This window comes from Staurois parvus, unplaced genomic scaffold, assembly GCF_062004578.1.
Source record: "Staurois parvus isolate SC_StPar_1 unplaced genomic scaffold, SC_StPar_1.0 ptg000438l, whole genome shotgun sequence".
Lineage (NCBI taxonomy): Eukaryota > Metazoa > Chordata > Amphibia > Anura > Ranidae > Staurois > Staurois parvus.
Window position 1 is genome coordinate 4,484,317 of NW_028318234.1, and position 27,327 is coordinate 4,511,643.

The following is a 27,327-nucleotide window of genomic DNA, read 5'->3' on the forward strand; positions in this document are numbered from 1 at the left end:
TGGAATGTAGGCTTAAGGATCCAAACGGGAGTTACGAATAGCATATAGCAGAAGAGGAAGGAACTTAATTTTAATTACATAATTTTTTCCTATCATTCCTCCAGGCATTAACTTTGTTCGAAAAGAGCAATAACCAATGTAATATTCAGACGTATGAAGCCCAATACAGATTTAGTAATGTGCAACCCAAGATATTTAACCTGAGTTACCAATTTAAGAGAAGAAGCAGTTGATGGAGGAGAAACATTCCCACCCAAGGGAAGTACTTGAGACTTGTGCCAATTTACGCGTAATCCAGAAAAAGAAACCGTGTGATCTAAAATATCCAAGGCGGTAGGTAGAGATATCACTGGGTCATCCAGGAATAGTACTACATCATTGGCATACAGGAACGTCTTTTCTACTAAGTTACCCACTGGATGCCACACACTAACGGAGAGGTTCACAATGCCAGGGCAATGGGTTCCATCATCAGGGCAAATAGCCCAGGGGATAGAGGACATCCCTACCTAGTTCCACAATGCACAGGAAAAAATTCAGAAACCCTCCCACCCAATTTATTATTAGCTACAGGGCGGTAATAAAGCAGTCCAATCCACTTAAGGAATTCCTCGTTGAAGCCCATACGGACAAGGACTTCACTCATATATCCCCAATAAACGGAGTCAAACGCCTTCTCTAGATCCAGGAAAACCAGAGCACGTTTGTCTTGACATTCAGGATGTAATTCAGCATGAGTAACGGCTCTCCTTAATCTAATATCTGATACCTACTGTGACATAAATCCCATCTAATCAGGTGACACTAATAAATGTAATATTTTAGAGAGTCTGGTAGCCACATTTTTTGTTAGGATTTTTAAATCCATATTTAAAAGAGAAATAGGCCTGTAGGAGGTACATTTTAAGGGATCCTTGTCAGGCTAGCAAAACTATTCGAGCTTTGTAAAGAGATTGTCGTAAAGAATTATTGCATAAGCATTCCTCAAAGAGACAGGTCTTCCATATAATGTTTATATCATTCTACGGGAAGCCCATCAGGGCCCGGCGATTAACCATTAGGAAATTAACTAATTTCATTGGACACTTCCTCCTTAGAAAGAGGACCGCCCAGACTAGACCTGGTATGTATGGTTATTTTTCAACCATATTCTGGGTCGAGCAGGGAGTCAGAATCACCTTAAGGCTCTATGGTCAATAGCCATGCTTGCGTCATACTTTGCAACCAGCCGCCTCTCAGCAGAGTACAACACGACCCTGTGTGAGCTGCAAGGCTAAGAAGCCAATGAATGTCTAATTTGAGATCTATGTTGTATACTTTAGATGAGGAGGGTAAGGAGGGCCAATCGGTCCTTAGGTATTGGAAAATAGACTCATCCTTAAAGCAAACTGAAATTTATGTTGAGCTGTGCTTTCTCCTCAGCTTATTAGCCTGCTGATTTGTTATGCTTGGAGGAAAAAGGCCGGGACACTTCCCAAGTGCTAATTAACACATTGAGAGAAGAAAATCAGTGGAGCTTGATGTGTTTTTGTTAACTTACGTTATATATGTAGGAAACATCTCCATTCATTTTAATTACAGCCGTATCTTATTGACAGTCTTTTTTTACAGTGACCGTAAAACTGCTCACTGTAATTAAGCAGAGAGATTCAGTAACACATGTAGATAGCTAGAGTAGAGCTCACTGACTTTTACAGTCATGTAAATCAATAGCAGTTAAATAAGTTATACAGCATGCTCTACACTGTGCCTGACCTGATGCCGGGCCAGAGGTCTCAACAGCCTTTTTCTGGTGTATAGAATGTAATGAAGGATAATGAATTGCTAAGATTTGTATAAACTAAGGTGACCGGATTGTGAAAGCCCACTGATACACTAAGTAGCCCAAGTATCCATATTAATACGTTGCGGGAAGCTGAGGCCATGTTGAAGCTACCATTGTAGGCTTATTTTACTAGACTTAGAGGCTCCCTCAAAATGGCATTTTGCTGACCGCAAGTGTTACTTTTGGACTGGTAAACATCTAATATTATTTTCAGTATTAATATAATACAGGATTTATATGACGCCAACAGTTTGCATAGTGCTTAAAAACATAAGGGCAGACAGTACAATTACAATACAGTTCAATACAGGAGGAATCAGAGGGCCCTGCTCCTTAGAGCTTACACTCTAAAAGGGAGGGTCTAGTGATACAAAAGGTGATAACTGTTGGGGGTGAGCTGATGGAGAAAGTGGAAATACAGTTGTTAGGTGGAGGTGGGATAGGCTTCTCTGAAGAGAGGGATCACCTAAAAGAGGACAGAGTAGAAGACAGTCGTGCAGATTGGGGTAGGGCATTCCAGCATTAGAGGAGATGACAAGAGAGCTAGAGCGCAGGAGGTCTTGGGAGGAACATAGAGAATGATTTGGTTGGTATTTTGAGACTAGATTAGTGATATAGCTGGGGGCCGATTTGTAGTTTTTAGAATTTTAATTTGTTGGGTGACTGGCAGCCAATGGAGGGATTGGAAGAGAGGGGTACTAGACACTGGTAAGGTGGATGAGCCTGGCAGCAACATTCATGAGGGACTGAAGGGGGGATAGCCTATGTAATGGTAATCCAATAAGAAGGAAGTTGCAGTAGTCGAGGTGAGAGATGATCAGGGAGTGAATTAGAAGCTTTGTGGTGTCATTGGTTAGGATGGGGCGTATTTTGGAGATGTTGTGGAGGTGAAGGCAACAAGCTTAGGACAGTGATTGGATGTGGGGCCATAAGGAGAGTTTAGAGTCCAGGGTTACACCTAGCACCCTGCCATGTGTAATAGAATGGCTGGGCAGTCTAGCATGGACAGGGGTGACATTAACTGGGCAGAGATACTTTTCAGCTTGCAACCAGGACTATACTTGAAAGTCAGGCACAAATGCCCACTCTGCAAAGGAGATCCAAGGTTTTCCATGGTTTATATGTGCTCAGCAGGATAGCTGTCTCTAGTCATGCCGTTTACAATACATTTTTGTACTCTTATATTTTATAGCTACATAAACTACACAACTATATAAAGTGAGATTTGCAACATTAACATTTCTACAATTGTTGGCATGTGAACAAATTACTGAGAGCAGGTTTCTGAAAAGAGGCAATTACCAGAGCCAGAAAGCTATATATGGAAAGCATCAAGACAACAGAGATTTTGGGATTTTCAAAAACAGCCACAATAACACAAGAAACTGTGCTAGGTGACCCTTGGGGGATGACTGTGAGAGATGGGTAGCTCAGTTCCTAAAGGAGAGTCACCACTACATAGTACAATAATCACCATTACAGTGCAGTGGTGAGGTACCACAACCAATACTGGCTACCACTACTATCAATGACAAATTACCACAATCATTTGCAGTGGGCAAAAATATCAGCATTGGACTAAAGATGACTGAAATAATGTAGCTTGAGCAAAGGATCCCATGCTACAACAACCCCACCATTATATGTGGTACCTTTTATGAGTATAATGCAACAATGTTTGACTTTGAGATTGAGATGTTAAAGACGCATTTTAAAATGATTGACATTATATATGGCAGCTATTATCAGGGTTAAAGGTTTTGTAATGTATTGAGAGTGAATTGTAATAACAGGTTTACTTAGGATGACCCCCTTCTGAACTCAAGGGCAGAAGCAGAGTTCAGCAAGTCTCATATCTGGAGAAAGATTGTAAACTGAAACACTGCCAGTTAAAATGTGGCAAGTAAAATTGAAAATTGCATCCTCTGCTTACTTACCAATGACTTGGAGCAAGCATGCAATCAGAAGTCAGAACTCCCTATCAGCATCCTTGTTCTAAGTCAGCAACCTGCTAAGCAGTGAAGGAATGGTGTAGATGACACAAGACACAGATTAATGCAGTTCTGTATCAATTATTAAATCATTATAAGTAGTTTTAAGTATAAGTTGTTTTTTAAACAAGTGTAAGTACCTGAGTTTAACGTTTTCAATCCCCTTTACAGCAGAATTCATATTGGGACAGGGAGGGGCAAGACTAGAGGTCAATCTAGTGGGCTATATGCAAAAATACTGACAAGGATAATCATATTAGTAATTTGCTGAACTTTCAGTGTCCACTCAGAAAGCTAGGGTGAAGAAACCATTGAGGTGGATTTACTAATGGCAAATAGACTGCATTTTGCAAGTGCAGTTGCGCTCATTTTCCTTAGTAAATGTAAATGGGGTAAAGCCTCAGATGCAAGAAAAATGAAAAAAAAAAAAAAACATTTTAGCTTGCATATGATTGGATGATGGAAATCATCAGAGCTTCACCACATTCACTAAGCTCTAGGGAAAATGAGTGCAACTGCACTTACAAAATGCACAATCTATTTGCCGTTAGTAAATCCACCCCAGTGTATTTCTTCAATATATGTTGATGTTGTATGTTTTGGTGTGCTATGTGGCAGGGCTGTGGAATTCTCAGTAATGGTCAGAAATACAAATCCTTTAACAGTTTAAAAAAAACTCTTGAATATGTATTTTATCCGGGTATTTAGCTGTTGCCTGGAGTTCATCTTTAATATACACTATATTGCCAAAAGTATTGGGTCTCCTACCTTTACAGACACATGAACTTTAACAAGATCCCAGTCTTGGTCCATAGGGTTCAATATTGAGTTGGCCCACCCTTTGCAGCTATAACAGCTTCAACTCTTCTGGGAAGGCCGTCCACAAGGTTTAGGAGTGTGTCTATGGGAAGGTTTGGCCATTCTTCCAGAAGCTCATTTGTGAGGTCAGGCACTGATGTCGAACGAGAATGCCTGGTCTCCGCTCTAATTCATCCTAAAGGCGTTCTATCGGGTTGAGGTCAGGACTCTGTGCAGGCCAGTCAAGTTGCTCCACCCCAAATTTGCTCATCCATGTGTTTATGGACCTTGCTTTGTGCATCGGTGTGCAGTCATGTTGGAAAAGGAAGGGGCTATCCCCAAACCGTTCCCACAAAGTTGGGAGCATGAAATTGTCTAACATGTCTTGGTATGCTGACGCCTTAAGAGTTCCCTTCACTGGAACTAAGAGGCCAAGCCCAACCACTGAAAAACATCCCCACATCATAATCCCCCCCCCCCCCACCAAACTTTACACTTGGCACAATGCAGTCAGGCAAGTACCATTCTCGTGGCAACCGCTGAACTCAGACATGTCCATCAGATTACCAGACAGAAAAGCATGATACGTCACTCTAGAGAACATGCTTTACGCCACTGCATCTGATGCTTTGCATTGCACTTGGTAATGTAAGGCTTGGATGCAGTTGCTTGGCCATAGAAACCCATTCCATGAAGCTCTCTATGCACTTTTGTGCTAATCTGAAGGCCACACAAAGTTTAGAGGTCTTTAGCTACTGACTCTACAGACAGTTGGTGGCTTCTGTGCACTGTGTGCTTCAGCATGTGTTGACGCCACTCTGTCATTTTACGTGGCCTACCACTTCGTGGCTGAATGCTGTTGTTCCTAATTGCTTCCATTTTGTTATAATACCACTAACAGTTGACCGTGGATATTTGGTAGCAGGAAATTTTACGCATGGACTTATTGCACAGGTGGCAACCTATCATGGAAACACGCTTGAATTCACTGAGCTCCTGAGAGTGACCTATTCTGTCACAAATGTTTGTAGAAGCAGTCTGCATGCCTAGATGCTTGATTTTATATACCTGTGGCCATCGAGATGATTGGAACACCTGTATCCAATGATTTGGAGGGCTGGTCCAATACTTTTGGCAATATAGTGTATTTTGATGCTGGATTCATGTGCTGAAGTCAATACTTGCAGAATGGATTGCTTCCCTCTACTGGCCACACATAAAACTTCTATAGGTTTTCAAGAGGACAGCGTAGATGGAAATAAGAATGTACTTAGAAAGCAAATCTTGTCTTGAGGCAAACTATGCTCTATCTTTATGATGGTGTTTTCAGGGAGAGACAAAAGACAGATATATGTTCCTTCTTCCTGCTAGTATCAGCACTGAGCACACAGTACAGGAATACTGAATTTGTTGATGATAGCGATATTACTGTAATGTCCTTATTATATACTACTGAGTGGCACAGTGCTAAGCCCTCTGTTTGTATTGTTTGTTATACTTGTGGGTAGTGTGCTTTAATGACTCCTACTAACCTATCATTTTAGTTTTGTCTGTATGCAACCCTGTCTCCAGCCTTTGGTAATATGGTGAATGCTATGTCATTTCCCAATCACAGTATGCCTATAACTCTGTTTACGAGTACTTATTATGTCCTTGTCCATATGTAATTTAGTTTTGGACAATGTTCCTTATAATCCACAAAACTTCTTAATCCAAGAAAGTCAGTAAAGTCTCCTTTTTCCATGAATTGAAAAACAGCACTAAAAATACAATTCTGAAGACCTGTGCTGTGCTACCATAGGACTGTTACCATGGCGTATGCATGATCACAAAGCTTTGTCAGCATTAATTCCTATACACTGAATATATATATTGTATAAATACCCTAAAGTGGTTCTAGAAGCTGAAGTTTCTTCACCTTCTTGCATTCTATGCATGGAGATTAAAAACCTTCTGGGTGAAGGTCCCCCCACAACTCCCCCTAATACGTACCTGTGCCTGATCTCCATCCAGTAGTGCACGGGAGTAGTGGCTCTCTCCCTCCTCATTGGATCAGAGACAGCAGCTGGAGCCAAGGGCATTTGTCAATCACAGCCAGTGAAGGAGAGGCAGGGCTGAGCCATGCACTTTGTGTCTATGAACACTCAAAGCCAGCAAGCATGAGTGCCCCATAGCAAACAACTTGCTATAGGGGCAATCATTTGGGGGGAGGATCCTGAAGGACCACTGGAGGAACCAAGAAGAGGAGTATCGGGGCTGCTTTGTGCAAAACCACTGCACAGAGCAGGTAAGCATACATTTTTTTTTTAAATTTACCTTTAGTGTTACTTTAACCCTAGTTGCCAAGTAATTTCTTGCGTGATTTGGGATCCTTAGATTCCCAAGATTCTACAAGAAGGCCGAATGATGGTACTGCCTTTTTCAATGTTTTTAATTCTTTTTTTTTTTTTTTTTTGTGGGAGAGGGAGCTAAACATTAAGCGGACCATGCATTTTCATGAAAGGTTTTCTTTATCATAGTTTATGTCAACATTTGCATTTGGCTCAACTTTAAAGCCCTGTATAGCTGTTACCTTGCAAGTATGGTAAAATGTAATTATTTTGTGGATGTTTTAGGTCATACATAATATTTGTAATAATTGTATATGTATATCAAAGTTAAATACTATTTTAATTTATTTTATTTTTAATGTATTTTATTTTTCAGAATGATGAAAGCAGCCAGCCAGTGGAGGTAAGCATACATACTTTTTTGCCTTACCTTTTGTAAAGTACAGAAATAATAAAGCCCAAAATATATTCTGTCACAATTTTTTTTTATGATTATTATATTTAGAATGGAAGTGATGCACTGCTCAGTATTAGTGAGGAAGTCCAGAACATCAAACTAGTAAGTAAAGATATATTCTTGTCTTTTTTTTACTTACAAATTGCCACCCTACTGTATACATTGAAGAACACTTATGTTTTTTAAATTTGACTATGAGTTTATATCAAGATAAATAATGATGATAGTGTTCACTAGCAATTTATTAAATGAAATCCTCCAAAACTTCAAGAGCCCCATACAGGGGCTAATGTTGCCTAATGCATGCCAGTGTGAACAAGTTGAAAGGGAGACCTAGCTATCAAAAAGACCACCACCTGGTACACTGGATGTAGGCTCTTAAACATCTACATGTTTGCGATGTATGAACAGAAGGTAATAGATAACTTTGGCCTACAAGCAAAACAATTATTTTGATATGCTTGAAAATATGGACTTTTCAAATATAAACTCTAAGATACAGTGTACGGGGAAGTTTAACAACCATTCATGCTATGTTTGAGTAGCATCAGTGATAATTGAAAACACTTTTTACTATTCAGACCTTGATCCATTCTAATGTAATTTCTATGTTGATTGATATACCTGGCCTTTTCTCAAAGACATTTATGAAGAGCTGCAAATATTTTCTTGTCTAATGGTCATCAGACCACAGTTTATACTGCTCTTTCATGAAGGCTTCAAAATTACCATGTACTAAAGTGGGCATTGGGTTAAACTGCAAGGTCCACTTATGTGGCTGCCCCCACCATCTGCTGTCAAAATACTGCAATAAGGAAATAAAACACTTTAGGATAAAATACTTACCTTACTCAAGCTTCTGGTGGACTTGCCTGGGTAAAGTATGATCCTTGGGTCTTCTAGTAGGATCATGGAAAATTTGAGGATTCTAAATTCAAAAGAGAACATACTCCTATACAGTGCTGTAGCATCCTTTCTCAAAAATTGGAATCAAGAGCTTTCCCAAGATCCCTCTGTAGAACCAAGTGACAGGAAACAAGATTGTGACCGGATCCCAGCGGTAAGGTGAGTATTTTTTTGCTTTGCATATTGCAGCGTTTAGCCAACAGGGGTGGTCGCAGCCACGTATTTGAAGACTTTGCTTGTTAAGAATAAAGCCGGTAAACTACCAGGAAGACTGAAAACCAGATAACAACTTGTTTTGCAGCTTGTAGTTCACTCTAGAAGTTCCAAAACCTAGGGTTCTCTATTATGCCAAGACACCTTATTGCTAACAGTTTGTAGACACCTGGCCATCACACATATATGTATTTGCTTGTTGGACATGCCATTCCAAAACCATGGACATTAATGTGGAGTTGCCCACCACAGCTATGACAGCCTCCATTTTTCTGGGAAGGTTTTCCACAGGATTTTGGAGCATGTCTGTTTGGATTGTCCCCATTCAATCAAAAAAACATTTGCCAGGTTAGGTACTAATGTTGGATGAGAAAACCTGGCTTACAATGCACGCTCCAATTCATACCAAAGGTGTTCAGTAGAGTTGAGGCATAGGGTGTGTGCAGGCTATTTGAGTTTATCTACACCAAACTCCTCAAACCATGTCTTTATGGACCTGGCTTGGTGCTTAGGTGAACAGTCATGTTGGAACAGAAATGGGCCTTTCCAAAACTTGCCTCAAGACCAAACATAGACAATTGTCTAAAATGTTCTTTGTTTGCTGTAGCATTATGAGTAGTCATCTCTGAAAACTCCAGCATTTTGTAAATTGGGTGGAAAGGGCATGCGTAGCAAGTATGATGGTCAGGTGTTCACAATTGTTTGACCATGTAGTATTGCTTTTGAAGTCATATTTGGGCCCATGCCTTCCCACCTCCTTGGTCTGCAAGGCCAATATCAAAGCTATAGACTAGTAGTGAGTCATTTCAGGATCTGAAGTCACTGAGGGTTATTTACTAAAACTGCATGGTGCAAAATGTGATGCAGCGTTTCATAGAAACCAATCAGCTTCCAGGTTTCAGTGTCAAAGCTTAATTGAACAAGCTGAAGTTAGAAGCTGATTGGGTACCATGTACAGCTGCACCAGATTCCAAGTGCTCCAATTTTAGTAAATCTCCCACACTGTATACATAATCAAGCACCTTGAATTTTATGAGCCCCTGGAATGGCTTTGTATGCTCAGTGCACATGCAGACCCCCCCTAGACCCCTATTTTCAGTCTTGCTGATAGTTTGTTAGCTGTAGACTGCATACAAATTAACCTTATTATGTGCAATCTGTGAAATGTAATAAGCCATTCCAACCTATCCATAATTACATTTCTGACTGCTTTGAATTCATGAAAATTGGAATTGCAATCTTATTTGCATATCATTGTTGCTCTTTGCACCCCTGCCCCAGTAAATAAACCAGAAATTTGTATGAATTATTAATAATGGAGAAAATAGAACTAGCGCAAAGGGCAAATTGTCTATGACAACCAATTAGATTTCTCGGTTCATTTTGCAGATAGAGAAAAGATAAATCTTACTGGTTGATGTAGATAACAGCTGCACTTTTTCTGCAGTTGTCATAGCTGATTGATCAGATTGTCTGATGGCTGATAAACCATATTATTGTAACCAGTATGTGAGAGGACCCATCATATGACTCTTACAAGATTTAGGGTAAAACTACATTGCTCCTTCATACGATGGTTCCACTTTACACATCTGGAATACAATCCTAGAAGCTTAATAATAATGTACATGTGTCCTAATTTTAGAAAAATTCAATTAACATTATTGAATTCAGAAAGTCTTTTTTTTTCAGAATTTTCAAGGATACCAAAGATGAAATGTTTGCTACCTGTGAACATTCTATGAAAGCAAAATTCACAAGAGGCACAGATAAACTTGTCTTGTTCTATTACTGGCACTCAGCTAAGCTGCTATTGAATGTAACATCTCAGAGCAAGCTTACTGAGTGTATCTGAATAGAACTGGTGGCTAGAATACACGTATGATGATTGAACTAGAGATAACCGATAATGAGTCATTCCTGATATAAATCTTTGGTACTGATTCTTGTCTCTTTTGTCTTTCTCTCTGTACTAACAGCTTTCCTTTTCCTCTTCTGAACCTCTGAACCTGTGTCATTAAACGGGATTCCTTTTAAAGATATATATATATATATATATATTTATTTCCTTGTGTCCATATAAATACATATATATATATATATACACTGTATATACCCAGTGAAGTGACTAGCCTCAGGTGATACACAGAGATTAAACAAATCCTCCTACATAAATTGTACCTGTTTATCTGCAGCACTCTCTCCTCTACACCCTTCTAAAGCACATATTATACACAGCGTTTCAAGAGGCAGAGGGCAGGATCTGATGTCACACGCTGCACAACATAGAGCAGGGAGATAAGTGTAACTTGAGACCTGATTGGAGAAAAAAAAGACACACCCCTCTCGACACAGTTCATAGGGAAACATATACAGCTGAGGATGTCAATCACCTGCTGTGTACTGGGGGGGGGGGGATTCTGTGGTGTTGGCATACCCTGTAAGAAATGACTCATTCAGGGAGAAGAGAGAGCAGACAGAAACCACACTAAGTGCTTTGGACTGAAGCTAGTACACATTATAGAGGGATATGCTTTGTTTATTTTTTATTTCAGAGGTTTCCAACCAAAGTTTAATGACTTTTTTTTTAATAAAATATGCCCAGTATGGGTGTATTTTAGTGGGATAGTTAAATGAATTTAGGGTAAGAATAGGCCCATGTATCTTGCCAGAAGGACCTAAATCAGTGCATTTATTAAAAACAAAAATTCATAAAATGGATATCCCCTTTAAAGGCTATCTCCTCCAGAAACCCACCTTAAAATATTGTTTTAGATGGACCAAGAAGGGTTGCAAGTTCTGTATAAATTTTTACCACCCCAGGGGTTGATTGGACCAGTTACAGGAACAAACTCTTCATTCTCCATCTAAAATTTTGTGGGTCATTTGTGAGGACTACAATACAGGAGCTGTCATAGCTGACTTTTATTTAAAGGTGCATGTTCCTTTGTTGGCGTCTTGTTTCTGACTTAACTATCCAGTGAGTTCCTGATATTGAAGAAGAATGTGGGACGGGATTCCAGACTTTTTAGACTTTATTGGCTGCATGATTATTGCAGGACAGCGATTCTGTGGGGTTGGTTTACTAAAACTGGAAAGTGCAAAATCTGGTGCAGCTCTGCATAGAAAGCAACCAGCTTCCAGTTTTTTGCCAAAGCTTAATTGAACAAGCTGAAGTTAGAAGCTGATTGGGTACCATGCACAACTGCACCAGGTTTTGCACTCTCTAGTTTTAGTAAATCAGCCCTGATAATTCCTTGTGCACACAGGTTTCAGTTTGTATTGGAGCAGTGGGTATAGCAAGCTTTTGCAAAGCTTTCAGCAAGCTTTCGGCAGGCTTGTCGAATATTGTAAAGCAATCTTTGGTTTCAGTTTTAGGGTGTTGAAGACAGATACAAATTGGAATGATGGCTGTTACTTCAATAAGCCTCTGGCAGTTTTAGCAGAATTTAATCAAGGTTCAAGTAATGTATTGCTTATTGAAGCTTCATTAAAATAAAATGACAGCATATGTTCCCATTAAGATCTGTGTGCTTAACATCTCCAAACTGGAGCTAAAGTTTACTTTAAGGGGTTGCTTTACTAATGGGCTGTTTGCTTTGCAAGGGAATTTGCATTGTGCAGACGAAATTGCCGCCCAAGCTTAGCAAATGAGGTTATTCCCATTGCAAGGGAAGTTGCATTTTGCAAAATAATTTGCCCCCAAGCTTAGAAAATGTGGTAAAGCTCTGTCATCCAATCATGTACAAGCAAAAATGCTGTTTTTTTTCTTCATGGGATTGGGTAATTTTTGGAAAGTGAACTTTCACAGCATTCACTAAGCTCAATTCCATTGCATAATACAACTTCTTTTTTAAACTACAGCCTGTTTGCCTTTATTTAATCAACACCACATCTTCAAAGCTGTCTGAAAGCTCTGAAAATTCTTTGTGAGCTCTTGCTGTACGGACTGCTGTTAGGCCCTTTTCACGCGAGGAAAAATTCAATTGTCTTAGCAGAGAATCTGTCAAATGATCCCATGCTGGGTGGATGACCGGCCCATGTCCTCTCAGTTTCTGTAGCACGGACACAGACAGGACCCACTTTGTTCTATTGGGGGCCTGGTGTAAACAGACCAACTGTCCATTTGCACCTGACTTCTCTCCGATCCCAACCACTTAGATGGAGGGGGATGAATCCCCATCCGTTTTTTTGGAGTGGCCCAGATCGGATTGGAGGTAGATGGACCTGATCGGATCACCCATGTGAAAGGGGCCTTACACAAGCTGAAGATCCTGTGTAGAAGTACTGGAACTGGGATTAGGATGTTAGGATGACACCTGAAGAACCTGCACCTTTAAAAACTGATTGGCAATGTCAGGACCTATATTAAACTTAACAGGTTCACTTCAATGTTTCTTTGACACAATTGCCCCCCTCTTTTTACTAAATTCTAATCTCTCCTTCCCTTGTCAGACCAAAAACAAAGCTTGTTAAGGCTGCAGCTATGTGTCGGTAAGTGTAAACGTGTGCAGTGCAATAGTGACATAACTGAAACAAGTGCTGATTTGCAGTAAATTCAAATGTCTTCTCAAAGGCAATCTTCCCTGACAAGCTAGAGAACCTCAACAGCAGGACTTACCTTGGTAACAAAGGAGTAAGATGGTGTAACAGAAATTATGTGAAAATCTCCCTATAAGGAGGAAATTTTAACCAATGGCAGCTGTTATTTGACACCATAATCATGTTCTAGTGACAACCGTATAATTTTTGCTTTTACTATCTCTTCAAATGACAGCAGTCCCCAAAACAAATAGTAAGGTCAGATTTTCCCAATGGAGACACAAGCAGTAATAAATACCTGACCTAACCATTCCACACTCAAGAATTAAAAAAGGAGGTGCATTTTAGGGTTAGAAGAATGCCAATCCACAGGTTGGACTACTTTATGTAACCTTAATATAAAGAAAATTCTAAAGGCATAAGCCTTTGAAAACTGCAAATGTACAGGCTTTTTTTAAGTGCATGTGCTACCTAAAATATGTGTTCTGTGTGGGGTTTGGTCAACTGTGGATATGAGGAAATCCTGTCTCATCCTGGCCTGACCTTGACAGGTTGGCATTTCAGTCAATCTATTTGTGTCTGAAAGTTTTCCCTGTATTCCTATGGAGAATGCACTGGATGGTATAGAAAGGGGGGCCCTCCCTTTTGAAGGCCTTGACAGCAGTCAAGAAACAGCAAATGGATCCAACCAAAGACACTCACCAACTATAGCCATTTTTTATATAAAATGAGGACAGTATCTAGACAGAGCATGAAACATGCATCATGGACTTGCCATATTGTTCTAAGGGGTAGGTCACATTAGCAATCCTTTCACTGGCAGCGTTTCAACAGTCTCAAGATCATCTGAGAGCACTTATGTTTTCCTTGATAAAGATCTTGTTTGCCCATGAAACCACGGCAACAGCTTGCTGGATTGGGCAAAGAGAGAGAAGCAACATAGTAAAAAATTAGCCTGCCCTAGGAATCATTTCACTGTTGAGTTAGCACCAGGGTTGCTAGAGATCTTTAGTCTCTATGGTCAGATCCTGTCTTCACCTTATGAGCTACACTCACTGGCCACTTTATTAGGTACACCTTGCTAGTGCTAAGAAATTATCCCCCACGCCATTATACCGCCAGCCTGAACCATTGATACAAGTCAGGGGGGTTGCATGCTTTCATGTTGTTTGTGCCAAATTCTGACCCTACCATCTGAATGTCACAGCAACCAGTCTGCCCATTCTCCTCTGACATCAACAAGGCATTTGTCAACCATGCAACTGCCGCTCACCTCTTACTTTCTCTTTGCGGACCATTCTCTGTAAACCCTAGAGATGGTTGTGTGTGAAAATCCCAGTAGATCAGAAGCTTTTGAAATACTCAGACCAGCCTGTTTGACACCAATAACCATGCCACGTTCAAAGTCACCTAAATACTCTTTCTTCCCCATTCTGATGCTCGGTTTGAACTTCAGCAAGTCGTCTTCACCACATCTACATGCCTAAATGCATTGAGTTGCTGCCATGCAGTTGGCTGACCAGCAATTTGTGTTACCAGGCAATTGAACAGGTGTACCTAATAAAGTGACCAGTGAGTGTATATTCTAACGGATGGGCTTCTAAAACACAGCACTGGATCTGGATATGGCTGGCATGAACACTTTAATGGTGCACTCGACCTATAGAAACCAAACCAGCTTTCAGGAGCACAGAGTAGGAAGGCTGTAATGAAAGCTGATTCGTGGTTGGTTACACGTAGCTATACATTGATGCTCTCTTCAAAATACATTGAAATGAGACCATTTTGCTCATCATCAGTCTGCATAGACAGACCTGCATGGCAGATGTCAAGGTTTATGTAGTAAGAATAAAAAATAAGGAATGCTATAGTACTTGGTTACATCCAATGATGGGGCACTATTCCTTCCATTGACACCAACAACAACTATTCCTCCCACTATTCAACAACAACAGCAACAACTATTCCTCCCATTAATACCAGTGATGGGGCACCATTCCTCCTCTTACCAACCACAAGCTCTATTTGAAGTTTGAAAGATGGTAAACTGACCTTTTGTTTTGAAAGTTTGCTTTATATGATAAAATTTCACAAATGGCTGATTGGCCTGAACATTTGCATACAGCTCTGTCAAGTCTTTTGGTAATCATAAAGTGCATGTAGCAAGCAATCTAAGAAATGTATGATTTTTCTGAGACCAGACAAAACTGCTTGTATTCTCATCATGTCAATCAAAAAAAATCTGCATCTTCACAAATTTTTGTGAAGGTTCTCATTTGTCCAGGTCATAATATATCTTGTAGTAGTTAGTCATATTCAACTGGATTTGTTCTGTAATGTTATAGACACCAAGCCGCTTCTTCAATTACAATGAGCGTCAAGCAAATATGGACCATCAACACATTTATCCAATCTCCTTGGATGGCGCTACCTGGATCAAGGTGTCATTTTCCTGAACATTCATTAGAACTGAAAAGGTGGCTTGGATAAGTGTCTATAACATTACAGAAAAAGTCTAAAAGGGACTAATTACTACAAGATACAGTATATTATGACCTGGATAAATGAAAACCTTCACAAAAATTGGTGAAGATGCAGATTTTATTTTGATTGACATGATGTTTGTCTGGTCTAAGAGGACTCATACATTGCCTAGATTGCTTGCTACCTGCATTTTATGATTCCCAAAAGACTTGACAGAGCTGTATGCAAATGTTCAGGCCAATCAACCATTTGTGAAATTTTATCATATAAAGCAAACTTTATTAACAAAAGGTCAGTTTACTATCTTTCAAACTTCAAACAGAGCCTGTGGTTGGTAAGAGGAGGAATGGTGTCCCATCACTGGTATTAATGGGAGGAATAGTGCCACATTGTTGGTGTCACTGGAAGGAATAGTGCCCCATCGTTGATGACAGTATAAGGAATAGTGTTTAATTGTTTATTTCAGTGGGAGGAATTATGTCCTATTGTTGGGTCAATGGAAGGAATACTTCCCCATCATTGGTGTCAGTGGGAGCAATAGTGCCCCATCATTGGCGTTAATGGGAGGAGTAGTGCCCCATCATTGGTATCAGTGGTAGGAATAGTGCCCCATTATTGGTATCAGTGAGAGGAATAGTGTTCCATTGTTTGTATCAGTGGGAGGAATTATGCCCCATTGACGGTGTCAATAGAAGAAATAGTGTCTCATTGTTGGTGTCAATGGAAGGAATAGTGCTCCATTGTTGGTGTAAGTGGAAGGAATGGTGCCTCATCACTAGTGTCAGTAGCAGGAATATTATCTCCTGTCAGTGGAAGGAATAATGCCTCAAGGGGGCATGATAAATTCAAACAAAGGGCTGAAGGCCACACTTTGGAGACCATTGATTTGAAGAATATTAACATGTAGTGACCCTTATTGGCCAATCACAATTTCCTCAGCTTACAATGGTAACAACCAGTGGTATCACCAACCAAAGGGGTGGCACCAGGGGCAGATGCAAACTGACCATTCGACAACAGTGAGGGGAGCGAAGCAGGAGGCGGAAGCAGCGGTAGCCCCCGATCCCGGAAGCAGCTCACTTATGGTGGCAGAGCAGGTTGGAGTTCTGGGCTGTGATCATGCCTTGATACACAGCTGATGATGGAGTCAGCGGGCTGCGGGAAGGTCAGAGTCGATAATATTAGGCGGCCTAACTGGACACTGACACCTTCACCATGGCAGGGAACCCTGCTGATATAATTATACAGATAACAGTAGAATTATTTTGTGGGGTGATCTACAAGTGTAGTTTTGGGAGGGGGTGAGGAAGTCCCCCCTCTCACCCCTCTCTCACCCCTCTCATTCTTTCTCACCCCCCCTCTCTCTTACCCCTCTCACCCCCCTCTCTACTCTCTCACCTCCCCTTCCTCTCCCCCCACTTCTTTCCCCCCTCCCTCTCTCCCCTTCTTCCATTTCTCTCCTTTTCCATCTCCGCCATCTCTCTCTCCTTTCTATTTCTATCTCTCCTCCCTCCAGCCCTTCTGTCTCTATCCCACCCCACTTTCTAATAGGAGTTTCTGTCATATTTTCAGGTTTTCAGAAAAACAAATGTGCTGTCAGTAGATTTTCCATGTTTTCTTGGTGTAAAAAAAAAGTTGTGGGGGGAGTTGGCAACCCTGTCAGAAAGGAGCTGAGTGGGAGTCAAATGGCATTTAACCCCTCGATCATCGGGCATATTTACTTTACTATGTAAGTAGCAGGCGATACCTAGAGCCCCTTAAAACCACACCTAATTGTTGCTGCGCTGTGCTATGCACGCCACATTGCTTTCTCTGGTAATAGGGCCCAAATTATGATCTTGCACACAGGAACACTGCTTTTATAAAAAACACCCTTGGTTACATCAAAAGCATGGCTGCTGTGCACTGTGGCAGGCTAGTGGGGGGAGATGTGGGGCAGAGGTGGGAGCACTGTGGCGCCACTGGTAACAACAATAATATAGAATCCCTTGTTACTTGTTTGCGTTACTTTACGACTTTAATTTTTGTTTTTGTACTACCTTCTTTTAAAAAAAGCCTGCACTGCATTATTGCATTTTATAATGTAACATATAAATAGATTCATCATTGCAACATAGAAAAATCACCAAACTGACAAAACTCATATATATATAATAATAGATACAGATTAAATATAGCCTATATTGCAACATGGTATCCATCTTTTATGTCACTATTCCACTAAACACTCTTGTGTGTCTCAGGTCTCACCTTCACCTGTTTGATTTTTCATTTTGGCCACTCTTCATCTTCCTTTAGAAGGCTGCTTACAAAGACACTTTTTGTGTTAGATAGTTTTGTGTGTTAATCACATTCCTAGCCAACAGCATCTTAAGACCATTAGGTCCAACTGCACTTAACGGGGAACATTCGTAAGTCTTGCTGACTAAAACATAGGAAATGTACAGTGTGTGCTTTACAAAGAATATGCAACTTATTTTTCTCTCCAAATATTATTTGAATCCGACAGATGGCATACAGAAACTGCAAATTTGTCTTTTGTGTTTTCTATATGGTCCCCGTTTTCTGTGCACAGTAGGGGCAGCTATTTTGTAGCTTTGTGTGTCAGGCTGAATAACAATTTAATTATATGAAATTTGTTTAATTATTATGTGTTAGTGCATAATACTGTAAGTAGCTGCCCTGTGCTGGCAGCACACTGGAATTTTCAGATCGCTGCTCTCACACAGAGCGCAGTATTAATAATCTCCGGTGGTTCCCCAAACCCCCTGCACAGTACTCCGTGTTGCTTGGGGACTATGAGCATTGTTGATTGGAGCACTGTGCATGGGGCGTGTTAGACCTATCATTAATCATAGTATATTTCAGTGCCTACTTTTTTTTAACTACAAAATGGCTGACCACTTAGGTATAAGCAATGCTTATAATTGAAAAGTCTCAAACTGCAGTAGCCAATGGTTAAAAACATAGTGGCAAGTAACTTGTTCTAAAATGCAATTGTTATTTTTTAATAAAGTGAACAGCAATAATGCATCAGCCAAAAATCATATATATAGATTTAAAGGATAAGAGTACTTATAGAAATTGCTGAAATAGACAGGTATCTCCCTGTCATTCTAGCCATGCTTGTTTCTTTCACTAGAAAGTGTGGCTTGAACTGGCCAGGTCTAGTGTAGCATTAGAACGTGCTCACACCATATGTACTTACATTGTTAGTGTGGGTGAAAAAAGACAAAAGTCCATCCAGTTCAACCATAAAAAAAGCAAAAAACAAGTTATACTCCTATATCCACAGCTGATCCAGAGGAAAGCAAAAAAACAGCAAAGCATGATTCAATTTGCTCCTGCAGGGGAACAAAATCCTCCCTGATACCCCGAGAGGATATCCCCTGGATCAACTTTATATATAAATGTTAGTATCCAGTTATATTATGTGTATTCAAGAAAAAATCCAGGCCGTTTTTTAAAGCAACCCAGTGAGCTGGCCAGAACCAACTCTTGAGGGAGTCTATTCCACATTCTCACAGCTCTCACTGTGAAGAAACCGTTCTGTATTTGGAGATTAAATCTCTTTTCCTCTACATGTAAAGAGTGCTCCCTTGTCCTCTCTGATGACCTCAGGGTGAAGAACTCTAAACAAAGTTCACAATATGAACCACTGATGTATTTATACATGTTGATCATATCCCCCCTTAATCTCCTCTTCTCAAGAGAGAATACATTCAGTTCCTCTAATCTTTCCTCATAGCTGAGCTCCTCCATGCCTCTTATCAGTTTGGTTTCCCTTCTCTGCACTTTCTTCAGTTCCCCAAAGTTCTTTTTGTGAATTGATGCTCAAAACTCAACTGCATATTCCAGATGAGGTCTTACTAAAGATTTGTACCGGGGTATTATGATATTTCTCTCTCTGGAGTCTATACCTCTTTTAATACAAGAGAGGATTTTGCTTGCATTAGAATCCTCAGCTTGGCATTGCATGCCATTATTAAGCTTGTGATCTACCAGAACTCCCAGATCCTTCTCCACCATTGATTCCCCCAGTTGTACCCCCCCTAGTATGTATGATGCATGCATATTCTTAGCCCCCAAGTGCACCTTACATTTATCAACATTAAACCTCATTTGCCACATAGTTGCCCAATTAAACAGGGCATTGAGGTCGGGTTTTAAGTTGGAGACATCCTGTAAGGACGTTATTCCACTGCACAGCTTGGTGTCATCTGCAAAGACTGAAATGGGATATATAATCCCAGACCCTATATCATTTATAAATATATTAAAAAGTAAGGTTCCCAGCACTGAACCTTGGGGTACACCACTGACAACCCTAGACCATTTAGAGTATGAATCATTAACCACTACTCTCTGAATACCATCTTTTAGCCAGTTTTCTATCCAATTACATACTGATTTTTCCAAGCCTGTAGACTTTACCTGTAAACGGCACCATGTCCAGGCATGATTGTCACCTCTTCCCACTCCTCTGCTGGCCTGCACTCACATTGCCAGGCCTGAGCATGCTGACGTCATCAGCTCTGCCTCAAAAAGAGTCACACTGAGGGAAGCCAGACTCTGTGCATGAGCCTGCCTCTCCAAGCGAGCCAGGGCATGGTACAGTGAACTGTACCCAAGCATGGTATCACAGTAGTCAAACAAACTGAACTTTGGGGGTCAGACATGCTCATCCAGGATGAGTACGCATCGGGGTGGACTGACAACTCATGGGGTAATAGGGGATCATGGGGCCCCTGTGTCCTCACCCACACCCAAAAAAGCCTATGAAAAAGCCAATGAAAGGTACCAAGGGCATCTCATGGGGCCCCCTACTGACCCCGGGCCCTCAGGCAGTGCCCGAGTGCTCGAATGGTCAGTCTGCCCCTGGTACGCACCCTAAATTCTCAGAAGTCCGCTGTCACTTAAAGTAGACAAGTACTTCAGGAAAGCCAAGGAAGCCATCATCAGGCTGGACACTGCAAATCAGGTCAGCCATACACGTAGCCTTATATTGGCAAATTCAGCCATTTTATACTAGGTTTTGATCACTAATATGATCAAATGTAATTGAAAGAACTAAGGTACGCTACTATTAATGAATTTAATGGAGCAGTAAAGTTCAAGTCAATGTTAAGGACTGAAGAGCATTTTATTAGATTAAAAGCATAATTATGATTGAATAGAAATTCCTTCAAGCAAACAGTAGAAAGCAGTAGCATTTTCCATTGGATTCAACTGGGTGATCTGCAACTTGGCTGCACAGCATTCAATTCAAATACTGGTTTAATTTTCAGTTTTTGTTGCTTTTTATGTAAATTCATATTGAACCTGATTTTGAACAGTTGGATTGTTGCATGCATGGAAATGCATTAACCTGTCTTATGATCTCTTTCCCATTGATAACATTGGCAACAGCAAGGTCTGTAAAAATCTCAGTCAGGTGGCAACCCAAATATTACTCTTATATTGTTGCCTTACATCCCATTCACACCTGTGCAACTTCTCATGTGACTTTGGACGTCATAGTCTCATGACAAGTCGTGCCCCATGTTTTCCAATGATAACCATTCATATATGTGTGACTTAAAGTTGCAGTGACTTCTAAGTAGTTAATGCACTACTTTGGTCTGACTTTTATGCAACTTGAGGGTCACGGACTTCAATGTTACCCCTTAAAGATTGCTTGAAAGTCATACCTGAATGTTTTACATGCAACAGTGGGTCCGACTTTGCAGATGGACAAGTCACATCCAAGTTGCACCCATCCAAAGTTGTGTCAAAGTTGTATGGTTGCACCAAAGTTGCACTCCAAAGTCGTTTGTACAAGTGTGAATGGAGAATAGGCACCCACACCTGCTGACAATATATGGAAAAATGAACCCATAGAAGATGAGCAGAGTTAGAAATTGCTTATTTTACTAGCTTTAGGTATTCTGAAAGTACTCTTGTTCTTTAAAGCACAAGCTCAGCTTTTATTTTGTAGCTTTTGATGGAATGAGGACTGGTTAGAACCTCTATTGGTTATGTCTTTCTCTTAAGATTTCACTTCCTAGCAGGTAAACTGCAAATGTATCCCCAACAGATATAAGAAGCAAGAAAAACCTGACAGTGGTTCTAACCCTTCCAACCCTTCTACTTTATTTTAAAATGTATTAAAATGGAGCTGGGGTTTGGTTTGATTGTCACTTTAATAAAAAAAAAGCCATATTCGGGCATAGCAGAGGGTAATGAAAGCTGCTGCAAACATTTGCAGATATAGCTAGGTGACCATATTTTGTACCTGCTAGCAGCTTTCTCTTTTATTATAGTAGACTGCGATATGATTGGCTACTGTGGGGTGTGACTTTTTTTGTTTCTAATTGCACTCTTATTAAACAATACATTGCAAAGGTATATGGATTCATTTTGATTGTAGTTTGGGAAGTTCTTAAAGATTTTTATATTCATTGGTCCTTGTTATTTGGTGACATTTCACTCTTCTGTTTTTCCCATTTGTTTGAAGTATGCCCAGCTTCTGCTTGCCAACTTTTGTTTGCTTAAAAATGATTGTTCCGTGGAGTAGTTGATAAGCCGTAAACATAAAAGATATTCATATACATTATGTATTATAATTTGGTCATATATAAACTTCTCTGAATGGAGAAGATTATGCATCATGCAGCATTTGTTTGCCTAGACCAGTGTTTCTCAGCTTTATTAATGTTTACATCACTTTAAAACAACCAGAGTTATCTAAGGACCCTCCATTGTGGGTATACTACTTAATATGCATTTATTTATTGGCACTATCTACTACCTGTGTATAAATGTTTTCCAAGGTATAATATATATACAAGATAGATTGATAGATAGGACTATACCAAAAGTAATGCAAATGTGGCCACATGGGTCATTCAGATTTCACATGTTGTTAGAGTAATTCTTCCTCTATAGTAACTTTTCTTCGTTTTCATTGCAGATAAGTAATGGATTCCAAGCAGAAGCAACGTGCCGTCATACCTTACATAGATCATTCAAATTTCACATGTTGGTAGAGTAACTTTTCTTCTTTTGCAATGCAGGTAAGTAATGGATTCTAGGCAGAAGCGACATACTGTCATTGAGTGCTTGATGAAGGAAGAGTGCAGGCTGTCCAACATCCTAAGAAGGCTACAGAATATTTACAGAGATGACAAGAGCAAGGTCTTGTCATTGGTGACTCGTCATTGGTGTCATCTTCGTAACATTTTGTATCCTTCTGTGGATGTCAGACAGTCTTCCCCCCTCCTTCATCAAGAACTCAATGATGGCGCATTGCTTCTGCTTAGAATCCATTGCTTATCTGCAATGAAAACAAAGCAGAACAAGAAGAAGAAGAAGATTTACCATAGAGAAAGCGTTACTCTAACAACATATGAAATTTTAATGACCTAAAGATTAATACGAAAATGTATGCCCACCTTTGCATTACTTTTGCTATAGCCCTTGTATATAGTATATCCAGATGTATATGTAAAAGATGCCCAGTATATAATAAACTAGTAAAGAGGACTAGGAAGGAATAGAGTGATTTCAGCTAAATATACTGCAGAATTTCACCAAAATGAAAACTCTCAGCATTGCTAATTAGGACGCTTAGGCAAACTATGTTTGAAAAAAAATAATATTCTTTGTATCTAGGGTAGTATATTTAGTATTCTTTGTATTTCTGTTTTCTGCTTTTTTATATATTTATATACTTGGTGGTTGTGTACTTTTGCTTTTTGTTTCCCCTATCATTTTTTCCTTCTGCAAAATAAAAAATAAATTCAAATAATGAGGCTAATGAAGGACTATTATTCTGAGAATAGTTGAAAGGGGCCGTTAAGTACTGGGGTCTCACAAGGTACTTTTGACATCACGTGGGAATAGGAGACCATGCCCCATAGTTGCACTTTAAGGGCTCATTCACACCAGGTGTGATAGGGCTGAGTTTGGTGGCTATTTCAGCACCCAAAATGCCTTGTTCCCTATGTTCAGGTTCAGGTAGTAGGTGGGCCTGTGTGCTGGAAAAAAAGTATGGCTGACTGTTTTTTTTATTCAATGCAATGAGAGGCAATTCCATACAATTCAATGAAATGTCACTGTGTGACATTTCAATAAAGTTGGATTTTTTTAAAAAAGGGAATAGTGTGATGATCCTGCTAGATTTCACCACACAATGGTGTGAATAGACCCTAAATAATACTTTTAATAATAAAATATCCACTTTGGGCTCCACTTAGTAAGAACTCTTTCATATGGGTGGCCGGGTTTGGTAAAAATAAGTGGATGAGTACCCAAATGCCAACATTACAGCTTGACAGGGCTGCAGCTGTGATTCTTTGTTCTGCGGCCATGACACTTTTAAGTGGGGCTGCAGAGCTTGACAGATGGCACCACAATGTAAAATTGCTGTTCAACAAGTTTAAAAAAGTTTTAAAAAACCCAAATAACAAGCCTCACAAAGTGACAGTAGCCCCTCCAGAGCACCCATCAGCCTATGGTCTGCCACACATTGAAAAATGATCCTTCATGGATCTGAAAGCACTTCCTGAGGTCTAAGATCTATCAGAGGTGAGAAGCTAAGGCCCCATGAAAACACCGACATGTAAACCCAAAGGTTCCATAAGGAATCCAATTCACTCATCAGTAATACTGGTTGACCTTCAATATGTGATTTACTAAATAGTAAGTAGTGAGATCTCAGGCAATGTTTCTTGGGAAATATAGGCAAATAATCTTCCCAAATGGCCTTTGCTGTCTCACAACACCCAACCACAGTTAGAACTGTTTCAGTCTTTTGATTTTCATTATCATTTTTTTTTTTCTGGCTCTGTTGAAAAAATAAAACCGCTAGGTCAGTGACTTCCCTTGAATACCAACTACCAGTAGGAAGACTTAAAATTATGCAAAATAAATGCAAACGAGCACCTCTACCAGAGAAATTGCTTCTGGGTAAATTCTATCTTTACATGGCAGACGTATTAGTGAGTGGGGATTTCATGCCTGCCTTGTAAGAACAGCATCTGCCTAGAAGTAATTTCTCCTTGTCAGAAATACTTATTAATCTACAAATCCTGAGAGGAGAGTTTTCTTCCACCATCTCCTGGTGATATAAGCTGCCTGCAGAATATAGTTTGCCTTCGGCCGAGTCAGGGTTGGTTTTTATTGTGCAACAAAATTGTACTAATTCACCTTCCATCTTAGTAGAGGTTTATGATGAATAAGTAAATAACTTAAATGGTTAGTTCAACTTTTCAAAAAACATGAACCAACTCACAGCACCCTCCCCACATCCCCAGTTCCCACCAGATTTACCTATTTAGATGATTAAATTGCATTTCCCACTCTAGCTGATGCAGCAGCCTGGACATTCAAGAGCCACACTTTTCTACACCCGCCTTTGTTTCAGGATGCCATCCCGAAACCAAGAGAATTCAGAGAGATTCTCATTGATCAGCATGGCCATGTGACAGCTCTGACCAAAGCCCACTCATCATTTTGATCCTACACAGCCTCCGAGCTAGGTACTGTATTTTTCAAATGCCTGGACCACTACGCCGACTGAAATGGATGGTAGAAGATGATCATTGAAAGAATTAAGCAGGAACCTGGGGGTGTGTGGAGATGTGAAGAGTTAAACGGTATTAAACCCAAAACTAAAAATGTAATATATAGCAGCATACTAATCATTAGATATGGTGGCTGCATTAGTTTTCTTTTCTTAGGATATATATAATAAGCACTTGTGGTTATCATACAGTTCTGGTACCACATCCTAAATGTATATAACCAAACAAAAACAGAATCAAAACGAACCTGTGGACCTTTGAGGCGCCACACAATATAATCTTTAAAATAAAACAAACTTTATATGTATACAATTAACTAATTTAACCACTTGCCCGCCAGAAGATTTACCCCCCTTCCTGACCAGGCCATTTTTTGTGATTTGGCGCTGCGTTACTTTAACTGACAACTGCGCGATCATGTAATGCTGTACATGAATTAAATGTATGTAATTTTTTTCCCAGAAATAGAGCTTTCTTTTGGTGGTATTTGATCACCTCTGAATTTTTTATTTTTTTGCGCTATAAGCAAAAAAAGACAATTTTGAAAAAAAAAACAATATTTTTGACATTTTGCTATAAAACATATCTAATAAACATTTTTAAAAAAATCTAATTTCCTCATAAATTTAGGCCAAAATGTATTCTGCAACATATCTTTGCTAAAAAAAATCCCAAGTGTATATTAATTGATTTACATGAAAGTTGTAGCGTCTACAAATGGTATATATACTGGCATTTATTTTAATTTTTTTTTATACTAGTAATGGCAGCAAGCATCGACATATAGCGGTACTGCAGGACTGCTGCGGGCATTCTGACACTGGGTGGGAACTGACTAACTGCCACTGACATATCCAGTGACACTAATACAGTGATCAGTGCTAATAAAAAACACTGACACTGTACTAATGACACTGGGCAGGAAGGGGTTAACATTTGGGGTTAACTGTGTTAGGGAGTGATTTTATTGTGTACTGTGTGCTGTTTTACTAAGCAGACCTGCTGCTTTCAATCTCTCTGCTGTGCAGAAAGATATGAAGCAGCACATCCATGCTGACAGGAGAGAGATCTGTACTGTTTACACACAGATCTTTCCCCTCTCAGCTCCGCCGACAATCATCAGCCGGAACCCGATGATTGACATCCTCATTAGCCAAAAGCAGCGCGGGTAGGGCGGCATGTGCATGCGCCCCCTACCCGGAGATGAAAAATCACATATCATAATTATCATACGTGATTTTACCCAGCAAATGCTATGGGGCAGTGGGCAAGTGGTTAAGAGCAGGCCTTTTCTGACACTTTTTTTACATGCAAAATTGTTTTTTTTTGCTAGAATGTTACTTAGAATACCCAAACATTATATATATTTTTAAGCAGAGAACTTAGACAATAAAATTAAGGGTTTTGCAATTTTTATTTCATGCAGTATTTGCTCAGTGGTTTTTATTGCTATCACGCACAATGTAAACATCCCTTGTGATAGCAATAAGCAGAATAAGCAGTGACAGGTCTTCTTTACTGAGACATCTGGGGTCTATTAGACCCCAGATGTCTCCTCTGCTTTTTAAAGCATTGCATAAAACTCGGATTGGTGCAATCCCATGCTTTCACAACTAAAACTAGCTTGTAAGCAAAAGTCCCAAAACCAGAATTGACGAAATACTCATCACTTCTGGTTTATAATACCATAGAGATGACCAGGGAAGATCCAGTCCCCAATCACCTTTATGGTAAGCTAGTGGAATGACCGACTTCAGTCCCGCCTCCTTGGTTGAACAGCAGAGCCCAGGGAGGCATCAGGGGCAATTAGCTGTTAGGATTGCTTTTACTTGAAAGAGAATTGGCTGCCCTAAAAAACCAATACTGGGATGATGCCTGTAGCTGCTGGCATCATCCTGGTATAGCACTTAAAACCAGCAATGTATATGTATGTTAGCTGGTCTTAAAGTGGTATCCAGTGGTATATTTCATATCTTATAAATAAGACTAGACTTATCTTGAGGGATATGTCACACTCCCATCTAATTCCAAAATATGCATATGTTCCTACAAGTAGCCTGTGGTTGAAAACAATTATTGATTTGACTCCGTTACCAAATACAAAATTGAACACATTATTTCGGACAAAATTCGACCCCTGTATGGCCAGCTTTAGTGTTCAGCATCCTATACCCAGCAAAGAATTTCTCACTTATTTCATACAAAGGTGTCTTTA

The 27,327-nt window shown here is 39.9% G+C and overlaps 1 protein-coding gene across 2 annotated transcripts in view; it reads left to right on the forward strand.

The window, feature by feature from the left end:
* Positions 1-27,327, forward strand: part of DAB2 (DAB adaptor protein 2) — a 251,154-nt gene that overhangs the window by 144,779 nt on the left and 79,048 nt on the right. For both annotated transcript variants that reach the window (XM_089687820.1, XM_089687821.1), the window contains exons 7-8: positions 7,321-7,347; positions 7,450-7,503. In XM_089687820.1, the coding sequence (XP_089543946.1) occupies positions 7,321-7,347; positions 7,450-7,503 (81 nt within the window). The remainder of the gene's footprint in view (positions 1-7,320; positions 7,348-7,449; positions 7,504-27,327) is intronic.